Below are 16,314 nucleotides of genomic sequence, written 5' to 3'. Positions count from 1 at the left end.
GAAGTACTAGTCACAGATGAGCTTCATGCTCCTCAAGGCTCCTCGAATAGACCAAAATATCATCTATTAACACAATAAAAAACTGGTCTAAGTACTCGTGGAATACCCTGTTCATCAGATCCATAAATACCATTGGAGCATTCGTCAACCCAAACGGCATAACCAAGAACTCATAATGGCCGTACCGAGTTCAAAAAGCAGTTTTCAGTACATCATCTAATCTAACCTTCACCTGATGATATCCAGATCACAAATCGATTTTAGATAAAATCTGCATACCCTAAAGCTGATCAAACAGGTTATCAATTCGGGGTAATGGATACTTGTTCTTCACTATTACCTTATTAATCTCTTGGTAGTCGATGCATATCCTCATCGACCCATCCTTCTTCTTCACAAACATCACCGGTGCACCCTAGGGCGATCCACTTGGTCTGATAAACCCCCTGTCTGGAAGCTCCTATAGTTGCTACTTTAACTCCTTTAATTCAACTGGAGCCATTCTGTATGAGGCTTTGGAGATTGGTGTTGTCCCTGGGATCATATCAATTGCAAATTCCACCTCTTGATCAGGAGGCAACCCCGATAAATCCTCTGGAGAAACATCAAAGGACTCCCTTATCACTGGGATATCTTCCAACTTGAGTTCCTACTTCGGCACTTCCTTCACCATTGCAAGGTAACCCTAGTATTCCCCCAAAAGTAAGCTCTTTGCCTAGATAGATGAAAGGATTCGTTCTGCCGAACGCACACATGATCCAACAAATACAAGCTCCTGCTCCACAAGAGGTCTGAATACCACCTCCTTCCTGCGACATTCAATGCTCGCGTAGCTGGATGCTAGCCAGTCCATGCCCAAAATAATGTCAAAACAATGCATATCAAGGACTATCAAACTAGCAAGCAGCACTCTCCCCTAAATCTCTACTGGATAATCCCTAATCATCTTACTACATACTAACACTGACCCTATTGGTGTGCCCATTACTAACTCTTTCTCTAACAGTTGAACCCCTAACCCATATAGTTTAACAAATTCCCGAGACACAAACGAGTGGGTTGCACCTGAATCAAATAATACAACGGCACTATCTAACAGTGTGTAAATAAGATATAACCCAACTTAGAAATTTCACATTTAACATAATTAAAGCAAATATGGAATAATGGAATTGATATAATGTACGAGTTCTAATTTAATAATTCATATTCCAATTCTATCACAAAACCATTAAGGTAAAAATCTCCAAACTATCATTAACTTCACACACATACCCACTCATACTAGCATTCCAACCTAAATTTTCTGAGTTCAAGTCCCTTAACCTAGAAACGAAACCATTGATCGATTTACCATGGTTTTCTGAAACTCGCGAGTGATTCAGAAAATCACATAAGTCCATCAATAGATTTCTGCCTCCAAGCTTCCAGATCAAAACCCAGTTTAACCTACCCAATCTTATCCCTATCTTATCTCAACCTATACTCTGATAATTATCAATTCTCAAAGTCTGCAGAACCTAGCAAACCTAGGCTCTGATACCACCTGTAATGACCCTGACCCGCCACGTGGGCCTGGAGTGCTACTTTAGTGACGTCTGTGTACCTAATACCTTGTTCATCAAATATAAAACACATATACGCAGTGGAAATAAAATATAAATTCCTCAAATTACATTACCAAAGTTCTAACTATCTTTATACAAGAATATATCCATTTCCACATAACTGCATCCCATAAAACTAAACAAAAATAAAATTTCTATCTACACACTACATACATAAAATTTACACCACTAGCCCGGCTCCTCTAGCACGCTAGACCTGATCTCTAGGATTCCCTGAAAAGACAGTTTGTAAAGTAGGGGTAAGGCACGGCTCAGTAAGGGAAAGACTAAGTTAATGTTAATGTGTGGCCAGCATGCATTTAGTGTACAGAAAATAACCAGTTCACTAAGTAGATAAATACATTTATGAAAACATTCTTATTTTACACTCACACACACAATTAGCCGAGGATAGGGAAGATTACCCGCCTGTAAAAGTAGCTTCCCTCTGCTCTAGTACCATTACTGCTACCAAGGCACTCACCTTTCTCAGTAAGCACTTGAAGTTACCTTAGTAATTAACTGTATTCACATAAATTAACAAATATGCATATAAGACACTTCCTGTGACAAACACGTCATTTACATCCCCATGGCACGGGTTGTGCGGCCCGAAGGCGGGACTAATGTCCTGGGGATCCACCTAGACAGTAGTCATCTATACTCTCCGCTAACATACTCCACTGGTACACGCAGCTCCAACTGCTGGTCCGATTGCCCTCACCTGCATTCACCTCACGTAGGCAAATCGGACAAGGCCACCCTACACCTCTCAGCACAGGTGTGGACGCACGTGGCCACATAACAAATCTCTAGCAACGGTACCGTTCTCACAATACACTGGTCCCCAGGGTTCCTAAAGCATATCATGCAATTTAGATGATAAAAATCAGCATTTAAAACGTTAATTCACATATATTTCTTGTATTCCAAAAACCTGGCCCCCGGCCACAAAATACAATCTAGTATATAACCATCAATTAAAACTCGACCCTCGACCGTCAAATAATAATTCTGGCCTTTGGCCAATCAAAAAATACTCGGCCACTGGCCATTAGTTCAAACACCTGCATTTCACAAACAGTTATAGTATTTTCACAAGCATTTTTAGTATTTCTCAAACAATTCAGTATTTCACAAACAATTCAGTATTTCAAAATCTCAAATCCAAATATACAATAATTCATACAAATTAAATCATCTGTCACACGATTTTCCATATTTTAACATATCCCTATAAACCAACAAACTTTCCGCCGTTCACTTTATTAAAAAATATCATACCATATATCCTACGTTTGTAAAATCCATTTTGAATGGCTGGTTTTCAAAATAACCTTTAAATTCCCAAATAAATGAATATATATATAAACATAACAATTAATTTGATTCAAGTTTCATAAAATTACTGACTTAAATTAATCCCCTTACCTGATTCCTAAAAAAAGGCTAATAACACCTCGGCCTACGCCTCAGGTGTTCAAAAACCCCTGAACCCTGAAATTCAAATTTCACCATATTATTCGTCATAATCTCTAGAGTACTTTCAATAAAATTTTCCTAAGTTTTGAATACCCTAAATAGCCTAATAAAATCTTAAATTATCAAACTTACCCCTGATTTAGGATTGGTACCACAGAGCTCCAATTCGAAAACCCACTCTGGCTAGATTGTAGAAAATCTTCCCAAGAGTCTCCTAGCAATTTTCGTTCTTTAATGGGGCTTATAGTTTAAGAGAAATTGAAGTAAGTTTGAGATTTGACCTTACCCCAGGAGATATGCCTACGCCGCTCCCACGACAGATTCACTCTAGTAGAAATGTCGGTGGTGGCAAGCAGATCCCAACAATATTTTTGAATTTTTGATCGACCAAATAACGGAAACAAAATGGAGGAGAGTGGGAGAGAGGAGTTGAGGAGAGGGGGGTTGCGTCCTTTGTCTCCATTACTTCTTCATGAAGGATCTCAGATCCTTCAGGTTCTTTTAAATATATATAATATCATTATAATGTTATATTATTACTAAATTATATTATTTAATTAATATTATTTATTTATTTATTTTAATTTTAATTTTAATTTTTTTAAATAATAATTTTAATTTTTTTAAAAGAAATTTTAATTTTTTTTTTTTAGGATCACTACATAGGCAATGACGATGTTTATGCACAATTATTGTTTTTTGTTTCCATTTTCGATTTTCAATTATTGTGGCAAAAATGAAAATTAAATTTTATGATATTTGTTGTATATTCAATATTCACTTTTGCGTATTAAATCATTCTATATACAATTTTTGATAAAGAAAATTAAAATAAGATGATCATGTGAATTTAAAATATAATTGAAGAAAAAATATCCATAAAATTTGAAAATATAAATAAAAATTCATTCAAAGAAAATATATTCACCCATTTTCCAATGTCACACATTTTCTTGGAGCACTAAAAACTAAGGAAAAATGTAATAACTAAGTAAGATAATTATAATTAATAGCACTAAAAACTAAGGAAAAATGTAATAACTAAGTAAGATAATTATAATTAATTTATATTTTTATATAGTATTTTACAATTTGTATTTGTAACACCCCGACCCCGAGGGGTCTGGGATATTAACTTTTTACTACTCATTTACAGCGGAAGCAAAATAAACTCAATTTTTATTAAACCAGAGCACTAATTATCCATATTACAATCATTTATTTCAAAAAAGGAAAATTACACAAACATAAATATCTGAAACCATACTAATATTTCTAATCAATCTTTATTTTTCTAATCCCCACCCGCATGCTTGCTAAGCCTGATTTCCGACATGTCCTTCAGAGTTATCTGAAATAAAATATGATTGGGGTGAGACGACGCTCAGTAAGTAAATAAGATTATTATTAGTGTGTGGCCAAAATGAATTTTTAAAGAATTTCGTAAAACAATAATGAATACTATAACTTCAAGATTTGCTTTTAGAATAAACATAAATTTAACAATTTCTGCATAAAACTTTTGTCATCAATTTCAACAGTAAATTTTTAAATCATATACTATAACTGCTAAATTAAACTTTTAACTTTAAAACTGTAAAAATATTTAATGATAAACATATATATACTTTTCCTTATACGTTTTCCTTAGATCGTCAAAATGATCCTTTTCACGTAAACTTACACTTTTTCTTCAAATTATCAGTAACTTTGTACACGTAATTAAATATGTATAAACATATATTGTAAAAACCACCCTTAGGCCTGTTTGCCGTAAGTCATGTTTACCCCCATGACTGGGTTGTGCGGTCCGAAGACTGGACTTAGCTGGCTGGCCGACCAAACTAAATCAACGTACGTAAACTTTAAGTGAGATTTTCCTTATTAAGTCCTGGTCCGGAACCAGGTGTGCACTCAGGAGAAATCCACTAACATAAATAACCACTCTGTAAACAGTGTTGGTGCACTCTGATCCGTATAAACTTTAAGCTGCGGTACCGAGCATCTGTAACTTTGAACTTTCGTTGCGATAAGGGGTTTTAAAATCATCTTATTATAATTTATGCAATTTAAAAATAATATCGTGAAAATCTCATCTTTACTCATATTTGCATAAAAATGCAACTTAAAAATAAACTCATGCCACACAATTTTTGTGTTAAAAATATATATAATTTTATTTTTGAATAGAAATAAATGCTGAAAATTTACCCGAGGGGATTGGAACATTTCTTAACCCACAAATAGATGCAAGTATATTAAAGATAGAACTGGTATAATTAAATATGCGTAAAAATAAACTTATGGAAATTTTGTGGAACTAAGTAACATAATTAAAATTTACGTACAAAATAAACTCGGGTATGAATTTAAAATAAAAAGAAACTAACATAATCAAAATTTACTTACCTTCTTCTTTTACCGCGTGCTACGAACACAATAACTATCTTTAAAAAATGAGATCGGAAAGAGTGGGTGATTGAGAACTTATTTAAAAATTCTCTCTCCACCACAATTTCTTTCACTCACTAATCCTTCTCTTCCTTGGAAAATTGTTGTGAAAAATGAAGGTTCAGAGCTCCCTATTTATAGGAAAATTTTGGGGAAGAAATGGAATTTATAAAAGTGTGGGGAGGTGGGTGAAATTATAATTTTTAAAAATTAAAGAATGGGTAAGGGATGGGCAAGGTATGGGTTGAGTATGGGATGGGGATGGAGGCCATGTGGGAGTGCTTGCCACCATTCCCATTAAACTAATTTTTAATTAATCACTTACCTAATTAATTAATCAATTAGTTAATTAATTATTATTATTTTTTTTTTCTAATCATTATTATCATTATTATTATCATTGTTATTAATTTTAAACTACTTTTAGTATTTATTTATTTTATTATTTATTTTTGAATAAGAATTAAATTTAAATTTTGAAAACTCATGTGGGCCCCACATGGTCTTGTGGGCCCCACACAACTTCGAGACCCGAATGGATCCTACGTAACTTGAATAACTCTTATACGATTTTATGCATCCTACATAGCTTTGAGACTTGTGTAAACCTCCATACGGCTTCGGGCCTCATGTGGGCCCCACACAGTCTTGTGGGCCCCGCATAGGATACCTATATTATTATTATTTTATCATATATTTCTTCAAATTATATCAGTTAAAACATTATTTTATGTACTTATTTATGTATATAAACAGTGTCTTGTGGCTCCGGGACTCATGTGGACCCCACATAGTCTTGTGGGCCCCACATATGATGCCTATATTATTATCATCTTATTATGTATTTCTACAAATTATGTTTGTCAAAACACTATTTTATGTATATATACTTATTTACGTGTACAAACAGTGTCTATCCTGTTTATCCTATGAAATTCTATTTTGACCAGGCCGACCTCCAGGGAGCAACTGAGCCGCAATGGTCTCTGAGCACTCGCTAAGACAATGTCTTTCTTAGGCATCAAACATGGAATCAAGGATCCTACAGAAAACACTTCTATATTGATATTAACTTAATGACTATTTTTATTATTTTATTATTATTGTACTTTAATCATATATATATATATATTTTTGGGTCATCACAGTATTCATTGTTGTTTTTTTTTATTTTATTCATATTTTTTAATTATTATTTGATTCAAGAACAAAAATGAACATACTTTCAGTTAAAACTTTTAATTTGTCATAAAATGTTATACATTAAAGAATTTAAAGAATGAGAAAAATAGTAAAATAGTAATTCTCAACTCATTTTCCCCAAAGGAATTTAAGACTAGAAATTAATATTTAGACTCTATTTAAAATTTAGAGAATAGTCGAAAAATAAATTCAATATAAATGTATTTTTTATGTTTAGTTATTAAAGAAAGTGAAATAGAAAATAAAAGTATAATTAGTGAGAAAAACTTTTATTTCATGAATTAATTCTTATAATGCACTTCACCCCTTCTAGCTTGTTTCTATATTTTTCACTGTGCATTACAAGGATTAGGGGAGGAAAAATGTCTCGGTCAATAGTGAATTCAATTTATCAAAATGACGAAATGAGTGAAGAAGAAATTCGGTTGCCAAATTCATCAAACATAGAACTCACAAATGAAACGATTCCACAAGTAAAAACAATTGAATGATTGATATAATGACAAGAAAAGTTAATAACAAACTAATTGCAAGTTTCGTTTACAACTTAAATAATTATGACACAAAATAAATTAATACTAAAATTACATTTGAGAATAGCGGATTATCTGCCCATCCGCCATGAATTATCCGACCCTCCGCCACTTAAACGAGTCGAATATGGATTATGATTTCTTCACCTAATAATCCGCCTTATCCACCACGGATTATCTGACCCAATCCGCTTTGCCAAGTCTAGCAGAGGCTCTAGAAGAATTTTGTCTAATGGGTGCAGGTCTATAAATTGAACTAGCGGATCTCCAAATTTGAGCCGCCACAATGAATCAATCTGCATAGCTGCACGAAAGTCAACCTCAAATGCAGTAATACTCTTCAAAATACCAAACAATACATGTGCAAATTGACTTTCTTGTTTTAACAAGAAAGGATCTTTATTCAGTATATTTTTCATGAAATTTACTTCTTTATGAACTGGTTTTTTAGGAAAAGTTATTGGAACAGTTACCTTTAGTTCTTCAATTACCATTAAAAGTTTTATCTGATTCCTTGAAAGTTAAACATTCACCATTTTGCTCACCCTCTTTATCGGGTGTACCAATCATCTTTCTACTGCGGAGATTTGTTTCAGTATTGGACTTCTTGACATTTATTCCAATCAGAAGTGACAGTTCCACGGCTACCAAACTCTGAGGATAAGGTACCACAGGTTGGTACTCCTTATTAGTATCAGCCTCCTCATTAACTGACTACTTCACATCTAGACCCGTTTCCTTTGGTTTTTCTTTGACTTCATCTGTCTCAGTCGTAACTTCCAGTGTCGGGACAACTGGTTGTCTATCAATGAGCACCTCAGGTTGGGAAACTTCTTTCCCGCTTCTCGAAGTAATGATGGCCTCCTCTATCTCAAGAGAAACATTATGTATTTGTTGTTATTGCTACTGGTATTCTTGAGGACTAGGCTAAGGTTCCACCAAAAATTTTATTTTTTCTAAGATATCCAACTACGCGCTTATCGCATTAATGGTATCCCGCAATTCATTTATATCCTGAGTATACTGATTAATTTGAATTTGCATGAACTGCTGGAAGGCATCCTCAAGAGACATCCCCGGTGGAGCAGGTACTGCATTAGATTGAAATCTTGACAACGCACAGCTCTGAGGGATCTGTTGTGGCTGATACTAAGGCGGAAGAGTGTCTGGATAATATGTTGGCTCATATTTACACCACCATTGATTGTTCTGATAGGTTGTACTGTCATAGGTGCCTAACTATATCGTGTATTCCATTGTTGGACACTTTCAGCTGGGTAATCAAAGAATAATAGTACTTAATCTGGTTCCTTACTGAAGAGTTCTCCATTGCACATGGTCTGGAAAAAGTGCTTGCAATCAGGAGTAAGAGTTGTATACAAACAATCAACCAACCTCTGTGATTCAAACCCTTGATGTGGACAAGTACTTAACAGATCCTTGAATCTCTCCCAACAAACCCGAAAAGTCTCGTCACCCTTCTGCATAAACTGAATGATCTGTTCCTGCAAAAATTGAGTGCCCTACATAAACTGAATGATCTGCTACTTTTACGGGCGAGTAATCTTCTCTATCCTCTCCCAGCAAGTCCGACGAGTGCCCTGTGCTCGTCGACAAGTAAATACCGAGAGACAGAAAATTGCAGAGTTTTTGAGATACCGAGAGCAGAAATGGGCTCATTAACGAGTGACTGTATTAGTCGACGAGTGGCCTCCAATGTCTCATCGATGAGTGCCCTGTTCTCGTCAATGAGTCCATTTGGGCTGCGAGAAATAATTTGAATTTTGAATTGAAACGTTGGGGTGGTTGGGAATTCGGAGGGAAACCTACAAGGGAGTCTTATTTATGTCCTTCTGGGCATATTTTGACAAAAGGAAAGAGGTCATTGAGAAGTGTATTGTGTACTTACAAATTTCTTAGTGAAATTCTTGTGTTGATTGCTTTCGTAGATGTAGACTTTGCTAAACCACGTATATTGTTGTGTTGTTCTCTTTATTTACTTTCTGAATTACTGGTTGTGTTTACATTGTGTTGGTGCTTCATCATTTGTTGTGTTTTTCTTATTCAGTTGTGAATCCTATAATCGATTTCCACAACAAATTGGTGTCAGAGCGTTGTTGTCATGGCGTCGAGATCATCTTCTATAAGATTTGGCATTGTCAAATTCAATGGAACTGGAAATTTCGATTTGTGGCAAAGGAGAGTAAAGGATATACTTGTGCAATAAGGGATGACAAAGGCATACATGATGTTCAACCGGATGGTATGGATGAGGCAACATGAGGAGAATTGCAAGCAAAGGCCATTTGTACAATACGCTTGTGTTTGGCTAATGAAGTGTTCTATCGTGTGATGGAGGAGGATTCTCCAGCGGCTGTGTGGTGAAAGTTAAAAAGACGGTATATGTTCAAATTACTCAATAATAAACTTTTTCTTAAGCAGCGTCTCTATTGGCTTAAAATGGTTAAAGGTTTAAATTTAGATCAACGTATCAATGTCTTTAATTAAATCATAAGTGATTTGATGCGGGTTGATGTTAAGTTTAATGAAGAGGATAAGACTTTGATGTTACTAAACTCTTTGCGAGCGACTCATACTTATGAGAATTTAGTTGCCACCCTAACATGGGGAGAAAAGTCTCTTAATTTAGAAGAGGTGACAAGTGCTTTACTGAATTTTCATCAAAGGTTGATGTTGGTCTTACAAGGCTTAAAATCTTATTTTGATGATAACAAATAAGATGTACCTAACATATTTGGTTAAGTGATGATATTTCAGGACTCAAGTATATGAATACAAAGTCAAATGCTCATAAGGATCATTCAAAGTTTATGTTCCAAAGAAAGATGATGAAATAAAGCTTAAAGAGTCAAAGCATGGATGTTAAAGAGGACTTGTTAAAAGCTTAAAGTATATTAAAGTTTAAAGACAAGATGGACCCAAAGGAAGACAAAACTAAATGAAAGGACTCAAAGTACGGACATGCATGAAGACTCCAAGACCTGAAAGATTTAAAGTCGTAAGTCTTTCTGTAAGAACTTCAAATAAGACTCAATATAAAAATGATTGAAGCTCTTTAGGACAAGTTAAAATCTAAGAAACCATTTTTATAAAGACCTTGAAATATGTTTTCTAAAGTCATAAATTATAAAGGTCTCAAATATAAAAAGGTTTTCAAAGTCAAATTCTTTAAAAAAAAAAAAAAAAAGTTTTTGAATGCCCAAGCGCCTGCCCAAACCTCCTAGGCGACTGCCCATTTTGTGTTTTTTAAGAACTGACAGATAGAAAGGTGTCATGTGGCTGATAGGTGCTTGACATGACTGATAGGTGCCTGCTTATGTTTTGACAAGTGACTGCCAGTGTTCTGACTTTTGAATTTGAACTAAGACAGGCGCCTGCCTTGTCGTACCAAGTGACTGCCACTCGAAAAGTATTTTAAAATACCAACGGGAATTATTTTTAAATTGGTTTCTTGAGGTTCAATTCTTTTACAAACTTGACCAACACTCCAAGTAAACTTGGAGAGCAAGGATTTAACTTTTTAAACTCTATAAATAGCCCCCAAGACATGGATTTTAATCACTAAGAAATACCTATATCAATTAAAGAACTCTCAAGTACTTTCAATTCACTAAAGCTCTCTTGCTAACATTTTGCTGCACACTCAACTAAGTTCTTGCGGATTCCCACACTAAAATTGTGTTTTCAAAGTCTGAATCTTTCAATTAAAAGAAGATTAATTCGGGGATATAATTTCACTGAGCTTCAATTACTTTATATTGAATTTACTTTGAAGTATATTGTGCTAATTGCTGTACTAATCTACTCTACCTCTACTCTATCTAAGAGTGTCTCTTGCACACAAGTTCTCTTCTCTTGCTTCTTGTCTCTTATAGATGATTATGCGCTTAAATTGCATAATTAAGCGTTTTAATTCATGCATTGAAGCTTATATTTTCAAAATAAATAACTAATTACTCTCAATATTTTAACACTATGTCATATTCATAATAATTGGGTTTTATTGAGTAATTTATCAATTTTTGGCATTTTTTTATCGTAGGAAAATTATTAGAAACTGAAACCAGTATCGTTTTATAATTTATGCGTAAAGTTTTCGTTCAAACTCCAATTGAGACGATTCAAAATTCAGAAGAACACAAAGGGGGTGCTCTACGACTTTCGTGTTTCAAACTTCAAGAGATACGGGCTTTAGGGTTATAAAAAGTGGGCATACTCTCTAGGGAAAAAAAAAAAAAGAAGAAGAAACAAGAAGAAAAAAAGAAAAAAAAGAAAAAAAATTGAAATAAAAAAAAAAGTTTTGATTTGACCCGGCCATGCAGCCGGGTCTTTGTGGGTGTATGCGGGTAGGTCTCTTCCCCCCCTGCCCGTATAAATATATATAGGAGAGTTGAAAGAGAGTTGAGAGAGAGAAGAAAGGAGAGGAAATTAATGTAAGGGTTTTCCTTCTCACTGCTCATGAACCCAACGATTATCACATGGAATGTAATGGGGCTGAATCCGTAGGTTGAAAGAGCAAACGTGAAGCCTGAAGGTAGCTCTGAAGATGTGAAAAGCTAACAAAAATCATTTGAACTTGGTATCTTTGAATGCAAATGGTTCTTACAGATACTAATAATGTGGAAGACAATGATGTCTTGGAAGGAAAATGTAATTACAAACCATTCATATATTAATCTCATGTTTACTTAAATGCTTAGTCAAGAGCTGGACACGGAAGTTATGAGTTCTGTATGGCCCCTACCATGGAGGGAAAGCAACAGGAAACAAGGGGAGAGTAGTACCTTGGACTATATATGTCTGCAGAGATGTCAACTTCATTATATTTCCATCAGAAAGAAAATTGTATTAAATTTATCGAATTCCAAAAATATGCTGTAAATTTAAAATAAAATCGATATTCCCAAATGAATCTTGATAATATTAACGTCGAAGGGTCAAGCTTGATAAAAACTTTTCGAATGTCTCATTCATATACAGCTAGTGGTATATATTACAATCTGTGGCTGACCTGAGGCCAAGGGGGCTGAATCCCAATTTTCTGTCCCCATATACAAGATACCATTCTCTATCCATTGTTGTCAACACCATCTTCCCAAAGTGACTACCAAATACAACATACCATCCTCTATCCATTATTGTCCTCCATTGGAAACACCAACTTCCCAAAGCGACTACCATATACAACATAACGTATACAAGAAGCTGAAACAGCTTATTATTCCTTAATTACAGATAGATAGCACTCCTTTTTCTTTTCTATTACTAGATTGATTGTTCTTGCTTCTTAAAATGGTAAATTTGGATGTTTTCAACATTGAGCTTCTTGGAATTGCTGCGTTTTCGGTTGGCAAAGAACTTTCCCCAGTTGTATTCCTCGTACTTGGCAGGGTTTTCCTCACTTGTCAATTCCTCCAGAGGCTGCACATTGACATGCTGAGACGGGTTAAAGAAGTAAGGAATGGAGAACCTTTCTCTCTCGGGATTCACCTTCACCCTGTGCTCCACACTCTCATATCTATCATTGCTCCAAACCTGCACAATTTTCTCATTTCGTCAGCTAATACTCCAAAAAATTCTTGAACTATTGCAATCAATTCAGGTTCTTGGCAACAGTTTTTTCAGTTGGGAAAAAAGAGTAGGTGGACATGATTAGTTCCGAGCATTCTTTTCGGATGTCAGTGTAGGAGTCCATCAGTCCCACCTGGTGACAGAGGACTAGAGGTAAAGGCCATTGGATTTGGCAAATTTTACTTTTAACATTTGCATTTTTAAGAATTTATGATAAAAGCAGCGTGCATCCACCCAAAGTTTTTTTTTTTTTATATAATGATCAAAAAAGCAGCAAGAAGGTATCCTGTCAGATGCAACTACGTTGCCGGATGACAAAACTTTAATAAATCCCCAGCATTTTTTTTTTTTTTTCAAAACAGTGGTGTCCGAGGCTCTTTAGACACTCTAATCGACTGAAATAATGGGTCCGCCTCTCTACCCTTCTCCACTTAAGTATTAAGGTATTATCTCAAATAGAAAGTCGTAATACTTAAAACTTGAATCCTGATCATTTAATCAGAAAAGTCTTGAGTTTACCACCTAAGTCACCCTTAGGGACAATCCCTACAAATTTTTTTAGCATTTATGCTTTCTACCTTGGACAAAATTCAATGTTGCTGAGTTCTTATTCACTTGAGAGAACCATGTGGAAAAGAGGCAATATAGATGGGCAAGTATCCTGTGTTTTCAATGTGAGTTGACAAATCATTTGCTTTCCTTTCAATTCCTAGAAAGGAAAATGAAGGTGCACAGCTGTCCCTACATTTTCTTCCCTCATTGTTCCTTCTTACCTAACATAATGTAAGGGTCCCCGCTCCCTTCATTTGGCAGCATAAGATTGGCTAATCTAGCCCATAAAGGAGCTAAATCCCCCCTCCAATCGATCTTGTCCTATAATTGTGTTACATCAAATGCACGCACAGAGTACTTAGCCAAGCCTAAAGTGGCCCAGCATGGCAAGTGCTTCCGCAAGGGGTCTAAGCTGCCATTTGAATTGTCTGAAAATGTAAGTATTTACTATAAGTACTTAAATTAAGTGCATGTATCAATAAATAGTGTCTAATTTACACTCAAAAGAAATACTTATTTTAAAAAGTAATTTTCTAAACTTTCCCTAAAACCCATAGAAATCATGGTGGTATTGACCCGGAACATTGGGATCAAGTCATCAAAGGTTATGTGCAAAATTCAATCAAGGGCTATGTACCAATTCCTAAAACTCGACTAGGAAGGGCATCCTATCCTCCAAATCACTTCAAAGCAAGCCCTAGCCCCTAAATTACAACGCCCAAGTGACCCAGTTTATACTAACTCTGTCTTTGAGAGTTCGATTCTTCAACTTTAAATTTGGTTTTATGTGAATTTTAAATAAAATATAACATAAAATTATAGTGAATTTCATCCAAATCCACTCAAATTCAATTCAAGACTCAAAATCCAAACACTAACTAAGCTAATTCGAAGTTAAGCAAATGTTCAATGTGGGGATTTGAGGGTGAGGAGTACCTGAACAATAGCACCGACATTGATGATATAGGCATCGGGCGTGGGCTTGGCGAAAACCCACACTCCATCTGCCTTGCGCTTGACTTCAAGGCCACCGACGTCGTCCTGAGCAAGGACGGTGAGCGCACCCGAATCCGTGTGGCGGCCGACGCCCAGAGCCAGGTGAGGAGCTGGGCAGGGAGGGTAGTGATTCAGCCGCATGTAGGCGGTATGGTCTTCGAAGAAGCCATTCAATCTGTCTGCCGGCAACCCCAAGCTCAGGGAGATGAGTCCCAGCAATTTGAAAGCCAGTTTCTCCATTTCTCCTCCATATTCTTCGCATACACCCCTGCTCATATCACATTCAAATTTCAATTACCACATGTAAAAGTAAGAAATTTTTTTAAAAAATATTATTTTTTAAATAACGTTTTTATATAAATTTTAAAAATTAAAAATTAGGCGACATTTTTACAATTATTTTTTAAAAAAATAAAATTATTTATACAAACAAATAATACCATAATTATTTATTATTATTCATATATGTCTGTAAAAATAAAAAAATAAACTAAGTTTTTTAATTTTTTGAAAAACTAAAATAAAAATTAAAAAATATTTTTCACACCTGAACCGATCCTTAATTTAAAATTGTTAAAAAATTACATAAAATGATAGTTTTAAAAATCTCATTATTGAAATAAGATGTCTATTTTATATGAAGAATAAATATATTTTTAACACAAAACTATTAAAAATATGTATCAAATTAAATATATTTCCTAAAGAGTTTATCAATCTTCATTAAAAAAACCTTCAACACATAATAATTTGATTAATGAAAATAAATGGGATGATGTAGTCTCACACTTTCAATCATTGTTTCATATAATTATTGTCTACAATAATAATAACATTATTTTAATTCTTATATAATATAATTTACTATTGTAAATATAAAAATAGCTTATTATATTATGAGACATTAAAGTCAAACCATCAAAATTCATTAGAGTCATTTAGTCCGAAAAGACATAATAGCAAAGGAATGAAATTATCATGAAATTACCCAAAACAAATCTCTAAAATATTTCAAGTGTGTGTTTCTGATGAAATAAATAAATAAATTGCAATTAATCCTGGATTTATTAAATTTTAAAAAAAAATTATAAATTTCAATTTTATTTTTAAAATTCATATTCCCAAACCCTGCATAAATCTTCGATGCAGAGTGTATGTAGTATTACGAATAATATGCAGCACAGCACCTTAGGTCGGGAGGATACTCCGGCCACTGATTGACCAGCTCCTTCAATTCCCGATCATCGGCCTCGTGCGACGCCGGAATCACCGTCGGAACTTTTGAAATAAAATCAAACACCTCTTTCCAGTCCCTTACGTTCTTGGTGTGCTCCGTGGCGCAATACCCCAACGCCCGCCTCTCGTCCTTCCTCACCTTCCGCTTCTCCTCCGCCGGCTGCGCGAAGAACTCCCTCGCCGCGTTCTCAATCCTCTCGCGAATCTCCGCCGGCACCCCGTGGTTGATTACTTGGAAGAATCCCCAATTCTCGCACGCCTCGCCTATCTCGGCAACGAGGCCGGCGATCGCGCTGGGGTTCGACAGAGCGTCGAGAGAATTCGCCGCCGAGAGATCGATCAACGGAATTCCTCCGGCTTCGATGAATTTGGGACTAGGCCTGTGTTCCAGGTCTTGGATGAAGGCAGGATCGACCTCTCGCATGGCTGCTGTAGAAGTTTCAGGCTGCTGCTCAAGGCTAAGTAGACAAAAATAAAAGGTGGGTAAATATATAGTGTTGGAGTGGCTGGTTTGAGGTACATTGAATCTGGACACTTTTTTTTTAGTTTAATGTTAATTAGTTTTTTTTTTCTTTTTATTTATTTATTCTATGGGCTCAATTGGGCACATAGTAACAGTATTGCCTGCCCCATCTCATCTTTCAAATATATAATAAATCTTC

General features: G+C 35.1%; 1 protein-coding gene across 1 annotated transcript; it reads right to left on the bottom strand.

The window, feature by feature from the left end:
• Positions 1 to 12,240: 12,240 nt before the first annotated feature.
• LOC131156679 (jasmonate-induced oxygenase 2-like) lies at positions 12,241 to 16,110 on the bottom strand. Its single transcript, XM_058110544.1, has 3 exons — positions 15,604 to 16,110; positions 14,357 to 14,684; positions 12,241 to 12,832 (listed from the first exon to the last, which is right to left on the bottom strand). The coding sequence occupies exons 1-3, from the start codon at positions 16,074 to 16,076 to the stop codon at positions 12,563 to 12,565; spliced, it is 1,071 nt and encodes a 356-aa protein (XP_057966527.1). The 5' UTR covers positions 16,077 to 16,110; the 3' UTR covers positions 12,241 to 12,562.
• Positions 16,111 to 16,314: the final 204 nt, after the last annotated feature.

The sequence above is a fragment of the Malania oleifera genome, chromosome 5 (assembly GCF_029873635.1).
Source record: "Malania oleifera isolate guangnan ecotype guangnan chromosome 5, ASM2987363v1, whole genome shotgun sequence".
Lineage (NCBI taxonomy): Eukaryota > Viridiplantae > Streptophyta > Magnoliopsida > Santalales > Ximeniaceae > Malania > Malania oleifera.
This window is presented reverse-complemented; position numbering and strand designations above follow the sequence as displayed.